Genomic DNA, 11,767 nt, shown 5'->3' on the forward strand with positions numbered 1-11,767 from the left:
GGAGTGGCACACGGGTGGACAGTACAGCAGGGGGGGCGCAGGAGATAAGCGAGGGGAATTCTACAAGTGGGGGGAATTCAGAGGGGGATTAAACGGGGGGGAAATTATAGGTGGAGAGTTTCACGGTGGGGTAACTTCACGAGGGTGTAGTACGCAGGGGTATTATGGGGGATTTTAATGGGTTGTATTATAGGGGGGATGTCACGGAGCTATAGTCACAGGGGTATTAGACGGGGGAGAAGAGAGTATCACGGGTATTAGACAAGGGAGAGAAGAGAGTATCACGGGTACTGGGGGAGAAGAGAGTATCACGGGTATTGGGGGGGAAGAGAGTGTCACGGGGGTATTAGACGAGCTGGGGGGAAGAGTATCACAGGGGTATTAGACAAGGGAGAGAAGAGAGTATCACAGGGGTATTGGGGGGGAAGAGAGTATCACGGGTATTGGGGGTAAGAGAGTATCACGGGGGTATGGGGGGAAGTGAGTATCACAGGGGTATTAGACGGGGGGAAGAAGAGTGAATCACGGGTATTAGACGAGCTGGGGGGAAGAGACTATCACACGGGTATTAGACAAGGGAGAGAAGAGAGTATCACAGGGGTATTAGGGGGGAAGAGAGTATCACGGGGGTATTAGATGGGGGGAAGAAGAGAGTATCACGGGGGTATTACACGGGGGGAGAAGAGAGTATCACGGGGGTATTAGATGGGGAAGAAGAGAGTATCACGGGGGTATTAGATGGGGGGAAGAAGAGAGCATCACGGGGGTATTAGACGGGGGGGAGAAGAGAGTATCACGGGCATTAGGCAAGGGAGAGAAGAGAGTATCACGGGTATTGGGGGGAAAGAGTATCACAGGGGTATTAGACAAGCTGGGGAAGAGAGTATCACGGGTATTAGACGGGGGAGAAGAGAGTATCACGGGTATTGGGGGGAAAGAGTATCACAGGGGTATTAGACGGGGGATGAAGAAGAGAGTATCACAGGGGTATTAGACAAGCTGGGGAAGAGAGTATCACGGGTATTAGACGGGGGAGAAGAGAGTATCTATCACGGGTATTAGATGAGCTGGGGAGGAGAAGAGTATCACGGGGGTATTAGACAGGGGGAAGTGAGTAGCTCAGAGGGGAGAAGAGCGTATCACGGGTATTAAACGGGGGAGAAGAGCGTATCACAGGGGTATTAGACGGGGGAATTGAGTAGCGTGGGGGAAATTCAGTGGGAGGGAATTCGGCGGGAGGGAAATTCGGCGAGGGGGATAATTCGGCGGGGGGGGGGGAATTCGGCGGGGGGGGACTCACTACTGGAAACACCACTGTTCATAGACACCGGGACGGGGGACTCTACTTGAAACACCACTGTTCATAGACACCAGGACAGGGGACTCACTACTGGAAACACCACTGTCCATAGACACCGGGACAGGGGACTCACTACTGGAAACACCACTGTTCATAGACACCAGGACAGGGGACTCACTACTGGAAACACCACTGTCCATAGACACCGGGACAGGGGACTCAATACTGGAAACACCACTGTTCATAGACACCGGGACAGGGGGCTCATTACTGGAAACACCACTGTCCATAGACACCGGGACAGGGGACTCAATACTGGAAACACCACTGTTCATAGACACCGGGACAGGGGGCTCATTACTGGAAACACCACTGTCCATAGACACCGGGACAGGGGACTCACTACTGGAAACACCACTGTCCATAGACACCGGGACAGGGGACTCACTGCTGGAAACACCACTGTTCATAGACACCGGGATAGGGGACTCAATACTGGAAACACAACTGTTCATAGACACCGGGACAGGGGACTCACTACTGGAAACACCACTGTTCATAGACACCGGGACAGGGGACTCACTACTGGAAACACCACTGTCCATAGACACCGGGACAGGGGACTCACTACTGGAAACACCACTGTCCATAGACACCGGGACAGGGGGCTCATTACTGGAAACACCACTGTCCATAGACACCGGGACAGGGGGCTCATTACTGGAAACACCGCTGTCCATAGACACCGGGACAGGGGACTCACTACTGGAAACACCACTGTTCATAGACACCGGGACAGGGGCCTCACTACTGGAAACACCACTGTTCATAGACACCGGGACAGGGGACTCACTACTGGAAACACCACTGTTCATAGACACCGGGACAGGGGACTCACTACAGGAAACACCACTGTTTATAGACACCGGGACAGGGGCCTCACTACTGGAAACACCACTGTTCACAGACACCGGGACAGGGGACTCACTACAGGAAACACCACTGTTCATAGACACCGGGACAGGGGACTCACTACTGGAAACACCACTGTTCATAGACACCGGGACAGGGGACTCACTACTGGAAACACCACTGTCCATAGCCACAGGGACAGGGGACTCACTACTGGAAACACCACTGTTCATAGACACCGGGACAGGGGACTCACTACTGGAAACACCACTGTTCATAGACACCGGGACAGGGGACTCACTACTGGAAACACCACTGTCCATAGCCACAGGGACAGGGGACTCACTACTGGAAACACCACTGTTCATAGACACCGGGACAGGGGACTCACTACTGGAAACACCACTGTCCATAGCCACAGGGACAGGGGACTCACTACTGGAAACACCACTGTTCATAGACACAGGGACAGGGGACTCACTACTGGAAACACCACTGTTCATAGACACCGGGACAGGGGACTCACTACTGGAAACACCACTGTTCATAGACACCGGGACAGGGGACTCACTACTGGAAACACCACTGTCCATAGCCACAGGGACAGGGGACTCACTACTGGAAACAGCACTGTTTATAGACACCGGGACAGGGGACTCACTACTGGAAACACCACTGTTCATAGACACAGGGACATGGGTCTCACTATTGGAAACAGCACTGTTTATAGACACCGGGACAGGGGACTCACTATTGGAAACACCACTATTCATAGACACAGGGACATGGGTCTCACTATTGGAAGCATCCTTGTTCATAGACACAAGTGCAGGGGAACTCGATGCTGGAAGCAACAACAATAACAACAACTTTTATTTACATAGCTCCTTTAAAGTAGTAAATCGTCACAAGGCACTGCGCAGGTCCATAAAAAGACAAAAAACAACACAGAGATGCATAAGGAGAAATTCGGGCAGGTGAACAAACACTTGGCCATAGAGGTAGGTTTTAAGGAGTGTCTTAATGGAGGAAAGAGAGGTAGAGAGGCGGAGAGGGTTAGGGAGGGAATTCCAGAGCTTAGGGCCGAGGCAACAGAAGGCACGGCCACCAATGGTTGAATGATTATAATCAGGGATGCTCAAGAGGGCAGAATTAGAGGAGCGCAGATAACTCGGGGGGGTTGTGGGGCTGGAGGAGTTTACAGAGATAGGAAGAGGCGATGCCATGGTGGGATTTGAATATTATGATGGGAATTTTGAAATCGAGGCTTTAAGCCGGAGCCAAAGTAGCTCAACGAGCACAGGGGTGATTGGTGAACGGGACTTGGTGCGAGTAAGGACACAGGCAGCTGAATTTTGGATAACCTCAAGTTTACATAGTGTGGAATGTGGGAGGCCAGCTAGGTGTGCGATGGAATAGTGAAGTCCAGAGGTAACAAAGGCATGGGTGAGAGTTTCAGCAGTGGATGAGCTGAGGCAAGTGTGGAGACGGGCGATGTTACTGAGGTGGAAATAGGCGGTCTTCATTATGCTGCGGATACTCGGAAGCTCATTCCAGGGTCAAATATGACTCCAAGGTTGTGAACAGCGTGGGTCAGCCTCAGACAGATGTTAGGGAGAGGGATGGAGTCAGTGGCTGGGAACGGAGTTCACCACTGTTCATCGGCACAAGTCCAGGAGTCTCACTATAGGAAACAACATTGCTTTAGTTCCAATAAATCCCACAGTCCCGTGGGTGATGGAGCAGCTGTTCACGAGCTAGAGAAAGCAAAAGTCCAAAGACAGCACAGGCTGATTGTTTTAATGATCTGTTTATTGTTCTCCAGGCAATCCACACACATAAGCCGCCACAGTTATTGTTCATGTCCTTATATTATTTAAATATTAATTACAGACGGGCTTATTCTCCTTTCACACTCAACTGGTGTAACCCACGTGTTCTGACGCTCATCCAGCAATCAACATCCCATTCTCACATCAGCCTAAACCTCAATGCTGGGTCTTGTATTTCTTTGTGTCCAGAGTTTGATTTAATCCAATTAAACCCCTACCGCTTTTATAACCTTACCATCCACATAATGCTAGCTCTTCTACCTTGCTCACTGACTCTTACATGGGAACACGCGGGCCTTGTCAGATAGAGGCCAGCGTTATATCTGGAGAAGCCTGGGGCAGAGATGGAGCCTGTTGGGGTTCCGCTAAAAGATGGAAAGAACTCAGGATGGGATATGAGATGCAATGCAGGTCTAATGCTGGGAATTGCTCCGAACTTTTCGTTGCTTAACTAATTTAAATATTATTCTCAGTGGATATTTCATCCCAATCTTCAGCTCCTCTCTGAATTTAGTCTGTGTTACTGCATAAATACACGTGTTTGTGCAGCAGCTCAATAGCAGGAGCATAAAGCTGGTAATATCTGCGATAAGCATCGGGTCATTGAAACCTGTTGAATAATAATGGTTTGTAATTCGCATTAATAAGAAAACTATCACGTACGTCGTCCAGAGCAGTATGAAGTTGCCGGATATGGTGAAGAGTAAGATAATGGATTTCCTTCGGTTCTCCATCTCCGGATCATTGTGATTCGCATCACTCTTGCTGCTCCTCAGCCTCCTGCGGACTCTACTGGCCGCCAAAATGTGTCCTACGGTCAGAGCATTGAGCAGCAGCATCAGGAATATTGGGAGCAGTGGGGTGAAACAGCGGTGGATCCAGCTAAATGCTACCCACGCAGTTACAGTGTAATACTCTAGTTTTGTTGTACAGCCCCAGGGTACGTTGTCGATTGTAAAGTAGGGTCCAAATGCAAAGTTCCAGGGAATGTTTTTCAAACAGAACAGCAGACACACGGTTCCTATAACCACGGCTGCAGTTTTCTCGGTGCAATATTTAGTCCTCAGCCTCTGGCAACAAATGGTAACAAAACGATCAAAAGTAAAAGCGACTGTTAACCAGACAGAAATATCTGTGACTGCATGAGCCAGGGCGAAGTTGAAAGAACACACAGGTGTGAGGAACAGGAAGGTAGTTGGGAAATAATAATCATTAATCCGAACCAGTATCACATCAGTGATAATGACCAGTAGATCCGCCGCCGCCATGGCCACCAGGTAGCGGGTGATACACCTGGAGAGACCGCACTTTCCCCGGGATAGGATCACAATCGTCATCACGTTCGCTGTAAATGGGAAACAGACAGAAACAGGGAATCAGCCTTCAGGTTACAGCAAGGGAGTCGGTTTCACAGTATTTGATGTGAAATGTACTTTACTGCAGGATCTGGGAATGGGAACTGAACTCATTACCGCTGCTAGGATTGTGCAGTTGATAACGATTTTAACATAAAATTGCAATGTTCAGTATAAGAGAGTCTGGAGTAAATAAGTGAAAATAAACGCCTCCAGCAAAGATTAAAACATGAACAAAATGGATTCTCTGGGAATTTCCTCAGAGCTGCTCCTCTTCCACCATCACAGCTTCATCAGAAGTGCAAGGAATCCCGACGAGTCCCGAGTAAATTACCAGCCCTTTAATTGTACGAGCAAATGGACAGCCAGTTAATGAGTTATAATTAATAGCAACAAGTAGCAGTTCAGTGACAGAAGAACGAATGAAAACAAAACGAAATTAAAGTGATTGAAAATAAGTACTGAATGGCCAGTTATAAATTGGGAGATAAATGATGGGTGAGGAGCAGTGAGAATGAAGCCGGCCCGAAATGTGGTAAATGCTAAACGGGGAGCACCGATGGTGAGATCATCGCCGGGTTTGGATCCGTGGGCAGGAGAGGGGAGCAGATACCAGGCGGGGGTCAGAACAGGCTCGTATTTGTCAGGTTGGATTCTCAGACTGGGGGGAATGACTAAAAACTGTTGAAAAGACAAATGTCAAACACCATGTTACAAAGCGACTTGTTGTGGGTCAACTCGACCAGTTTCTGTTTACAAACCACCGGATGGACATTTCAACAAAAGCAAAATACTGCGGATGCTGGAAATCTGAAATTAAAACAGAAAATGCTGGAAATACTCAGCAGGTCAGGCAGCATCTGCAGAGAGAGAAACACATTTAACGTCTCAGGTCGATGACCCTTCGCTAGAACAGGAAAAAGTCAGATGGACAGTTCACCTGATCAACCGACTTCCCCTCGCTGGAAACCCCAGGTCCTGACATCGGTGCCTTGAACAGTTCAACATCATGTGGGCAAACTCCAACAATCACCGCAAGGGGGAGAAGGTCAGATGTGAGCAGCAACAAACAAGCTGACCTTGTTCTGTGATCCCAGGAACAATTGAACCTTCCAAAGTACACGTAGTAAGACGGAGCACACTCCCGACCTCGCTTTTGTCACCTCTGATAATGGATGAAACTTCAGAGGGAGGTGATGGTGGCGATCCGAGGCTTACAGCAAAGACCAGTGCAAGTGACAATAGCGGCTGCTGTCCAACCCATGACAACGAAGTACCTGCCGAGATTCAGCTTCAGAAAGCTTTAGTGGGAAGGTTGTACCTCTGAATTGGACGAATCCATCTGTAAAATTAATCCGACACACGAGCAATATTGAGAATCTGTCACCCTGGTCTGTAAGATTTTCCAAAATTACATCCTAGCAGATATGGGAAATATATACAACTGAGCATTCGGAATAAACAATCAACAATATCAGAGTTTCACTCAGGATAATGTGTCGTATGGCAGGTTGTCAGCTTGACATGGAAAGAAGCGTCATGGGTTAATTGGTACAGAATAAGAGAGAGAAAGAGTGTGTGGGAGAGAGAGAGAATGAGAGACGGATAGAACGAGATAGGGAGAGACTAAAAGAGAGAGTCAGTGAAAGGGAGAGGGGAGAGAGAGGGAGAAAGAAAAATTGAGATTGAGAGACAGAGACAGAGAGAGAGAAAAACGAGAACTATATATATCAGAGACAACTCTGTGCAGAAGGAAAAGCCTTTGCAAGATAAAGTAGGTGAAGTAGAAATAATTCACTGTCTTCCTGCAGAACCGACTTTAGACAAGAGACACTTAGGTGGAAATGATATGACATGATTTTAGGCGTGTATAATTTTTAAATAGTTAAGCAGCTGGGGGGATCTCCATGGATACAGAAATATATTGTAAAGGTACTGCCCCCGAATCAGAGATAAGAGATGTGAGGGGCTGTCCAGTGACCCTGAGCAGGTTGAGGTGGACCTTCTGCTTGAACAGCTGCAGTCCATGTGGTGAAGTTGCTCCCACAGGGCTGTTCGGGCGGCACTTCTAAGGTTTGGACACAGTTACTATGCACCAAATGTGATGGGATAATTTTTTCCCAATGTTACCAATATTTTGTAATGAGTCAAACCATTTCAGTAATTTATTTATCTAAAATATGCAGCATTATACAAAATTGCTAAAATTATTCGCCACATTTATCATGCACTAAACCATTAATTGATTCAACAATTGGATCAGTGTTTCAATGGTTTATTAATTATAGCCCCGCCTTACTTAGAGTCACACTTTAAACAGTGGTGACACTAAAATAACAAACGATCTAGTTACACAACGATTGCCGTCAATTACACTTGTTTCTATTTCCAAGTGCAATGACGGAATATGAAGAAAAGAATATCCACCACTCTGAGAATCCAACCACCAATGTCGTCAGTTAAAAATAAAAATATCTTTACTGCTGTGCCGTAATGTTTCTATTTCCCCAGCTCTCCGTTCCTTCAGTCTCCGGGCTCACTCTCCGTGCAATGTCCCGAATATAACCATTAAAGCACAGAACATTATAATATCAATAAGCATATCGCAAAAGGAAGAGGGAGGACAGTTAGGGCGTGATATTCCCAGAATTTCTGAAACTGACCCGTAATCTGTAGAATAATCACCTCCGGACAAACACAGCAACTGAGCAGACCCGCAAGGAGAGCAGTAATACAAAGAGACACGGACTTATACAATCAATAACCGGTTACAATGGCTCACCGGGAACTCCACGGGCGACAAGTATAACTTCAGAAATCACTTATACCAGTTACACTGGAAATGGACACGCGATTAATGGAACTCCCATTGCAGAAATGCTGATGACTTGGGAGCTTGATGCACAGTTACACAGGGACACAGGAGGAGGTTATTCAGCCCCACAAGCCTTTTCCAACATCACATTAGACCCTGGCTGATCTGCATCTTAACTCCATTTACCTGTCTTGGTTCCATATCCCATGATACTCATAACATAAAAAGTTATATCCATCACAGTCTTCAAAATTTCAATTGACCGAGCATTGACGGGCTTTTGGGAAAACGAGTTCCAGATTTCCACTGCCCTTTGTGTGAGAAAGTGTTCCCTGATTTACCTCCTAAATGGCATAACTCTCATTTTAAGACCATGTCCCCTCGTTCTCCAATCTCCACCAAGGAAACAGTTTCTCTGCATGTACATTATCGAATCTCTTTATCATTTTAAATAACTCGTATATAACACCCCTCAACATTCTAAACACAAGGAATACAAACTAAGTTTATGCAATCTGTCCTCACAATTTAACCCTTTAAGCCCCGGTGTAATTCAGGCGAACCTGCGCTGAACTCCCTCCAAGACGAATACATGTTTCCGGCGATGCGGTGCCCAAGACTGAACTCGTGCTCCAGATGGGGTCTGACCAAGGTTCGATTTAACTGAAGCATCACTTGCTCACTTTCGAATTTAAACACCCTTGTGAAAAAAAACAAAATCCCATCAACATTTATCCCTGCTTTTTGTCTCCTTCCTCGCAAGCAACTACCAACCCGTCTCACAAGTTTACCTCCAATACTGTGCAATCTCACCTTTGTTAATCATTTCTGTGTGAAACTTTATCTGAAGCAGGGAAATAACTGACACTGTATTACAACTTGTGAATATGGGGACCAACATTCCATTGCATCGTGTGCTGACGGTTTTTACAGTTAAAATTACCCCCGCTGACAGGACATTGAATGAAGATAACAATTGGAGCTTTTGCTGGATATTATATGTGCATTATGATCTCAATGAACATATCACTCAAGGAAGATGGCGGACAGGGAGGATGTGATATTCAATTAAATTCTGACATTGATTTGGAAAAAGCAAAACAAATTCTTCAGAAGGAACAGAAAAAATATCGGGCATGTACAAAGACCAGTGACACACATAAACCCTGATTCACAAAGTCAGTAAGTTCAGATTCAGTTAGCGGAACACCAAATACCGCTTGTAGAACGGGAACATGGCAAACAGATATACAATACATTCCACTTTATTTATCTCTGAGAAATGATGGGGACTCTTGGTGCAGGACACCGAGCCACAATGGACCCTGTGAGCTGTAATATTCAGAGAAAGACTTATTAATACAGGAGCGAAGCTTCCAATGAGAACATTAGGCTGCATTGTCCCTGAGATTTGTGAGAGTCAGTGGGACAGTGAGACAACTCACTTCACTATGTCCTTACTGAGTAACATCTTTAAACAGACCTGGCAGAGTTTTAAAACCAATAGTAGAAATATTGGAGTTTGATGCCGATCACATTTGTTCAAAAAACAACCTGGAACTTTTAGTAGCAGCGGGTGTTGGGAACTCATTCCACTGAATGTGAGATTTCAGTTTCCCAGCTGAAGTGGAGAATTTAATTCCTTGTAATGTAGGAGTTAAAATACACCGGTTTCATACCCAGGGCTCAGTCACACTAAACTATGAATCTGAGCTAGAGGAATGTAACACAGACACAGATTACAGGGCGATATGATCAAAGTGTTTAAAATGTTGCAAGGATGGGAGAAGGTAGATAGAAGCAGATTGATTCCAGCAAATGATGGGGTCAAGAACGAGGTGTCATAGATACAAGATTGAACAGAAGACATTCGGAACATTGGAAAAGGGAGCGGGAGAAACATCTTTACAAAGAGAGTTGGGAGGCGGTGGAGTTCAGTTCCAGGGTTAGTGGTTGAGGCAGAAGCTATGCTCAGTTTCAGAGTAGAGTGGATAGGTTGATGGAGGAAGAGGTGATGAAGGGATATCGAGACAGGCTGGTTAACTGTCTTTACAAATATCTTCTAACTGTAAGGATCAGAAGGGAACTAAATATAACTTGGTAGCGAGCAGCGGTTGGACCGGGTGGACAGGCTGGCTGAGAGTTCAGCCGGTGTTATATCAACATGCAAGTGTATGATCTGAACAATAAAAGTGTCCGGTTTGTATAAAGGGATCAGAACCCGGATTCTGATCGGTGCTCTGGGTAAAATGCGGGTGATGGAAGCTGAAACGGATTTTTCAAAATGGGGACAAAGCCAGGATAGTTTCACAGAGCGCCGCTGCTTTGTTTCAATTACTCTCTCACTGCATTGGATTCCCGGTCTGAGCTGCTGGAAGGGATGTGACAGGCAGCACTGTGCCCGCCCGGTGGGTGAAGAGGAGTCTGAGAACAGGCTGGTGACCGGTCAGGAGAGAAGACCAGGGGGAGAGTCTGTGTCTCTGCATGGAGCACAAACCCACCCTCGGCATGGATTGTGATCAGCAGGAACAATATCCAGCACTTTGCTGGAAACAGACCGAGAAGAGCGGGAAGATTCTGATTAATGAGACTGAACAAATCCCAGTCCTGACTGTTCGGATTCCCAGGTATATATCCAGGAGCGGCCGTCAGTCGACCGATCCCCAGCGGGAGTCAGAGGGGGAAAAACTGCAGCATTTTATAACACAGTGAATGTTCAGTAAAATATAGTCCTTGTCAGGTATTACCGAGTGTTACTGGAAAGAAGGGGAGGAGAGAAAATCTGGTCGGGCATGGAAACAATGGAATGAAAATATTCCATGGAATCACACATTGCACGAGTTCTCAGTTAAAACGGAATCATTGGAAAGACATTAAATGCAGAAAATAATCTGCAGTTTCTATGGGGTTTAAAGAAACTTAAAAATGCAAAAAATTATCAGTCAATGAACGAGGTACAGCGGGAAATACAGTCACTGAATTTCTGCCTTTCAATTGACTTGTGAAAAACAGTGAGAAAAGGACACTTACCGAGATAGGAGCAGAAACAGAGTCAACCCTGATTCACAACTTTAGTAATGGAAGATAATCACTTACCGGGGATTCCAATGGCTGCTATAATCGGATAGTAAATCATTACTGCCTGTGTAACTGGCGGTAAGATGGTAAATGGAAACGTGGTGAACGGAACTCTCATTCTGTCGGAGAAGTGATGGTGACTGTTGGCACTGGACACAGGGCTCAACTGAGTCTGTGAGATGAGAGATTAAGATAAAACCATTTATAATTGAGGGACACTTCCCGTGGGATCAGGAAGCATCAGGAGTATGGACATTACTTCCAGTCATTTGGGCAGCGCGTCAACTCCCTACACTGTCATGTTTGTGCTGCACTAATTAGATACAAATTGATATTACAAGTGTTTTGAAATGAAACCGCCCAAAGATTGGAATAATACTTTGCTCACATTTCTCTCTGTCAATGTACTGAAAGCCGGGCTCTGACCGCATCGCTGCAACACCTTCAACAGAAGCAGCTTCAGGGCCCCCTCTGT

At 46.3% G+C, this 11,767-nt stretch overlaps 1 protein-coding gene across 1 annotated transcript; it reads right to left on the reverse strand.

The window, feature by feature from the left end:
- Positions 1-4,257: 4,257 nt before the first annotated feature.
- LOC147093713 (putative G protein-coupled receptor 139) lies at positions 4,258-11,428 on the reverse strand. The gene is made up of 2 exons (XM_085973913.1): positions 11,311-11,428; positions 4,258-5,389 (listed from the first exon to the last, which is right to left on the reverse strand). The coding sequence occupies exons 1-2, from the start codon at positions 11,408-11,410 to the stop codon at positions 4,458-4,460; spliced, it is 1,032 nt and encodes a 343-aa protein (XP_085830039.1). The 5' UTR covers positions 11,411-11,428; the 3' UTR covers positions 4,258-4,457.
- Positions 11,429-11,767: the final 339 nt, after the last annotated feature.

This window comes from Somniosus microcephalus, unplaced genomic scaffold (assembly GCF_052327205.1).
Source record: "Somniosus microcephalus isolate GS21.2 unplaced genomic scaffold, FLI_Smic_1.0 unresolved_chr1, whole genome shotgun sequence".
NCBI lineage: Eukaryota > Metazoa > Chordata > Chondrichthyes > Squaliformes > Somniosidae > Somniosus > Somniosus microcephalus.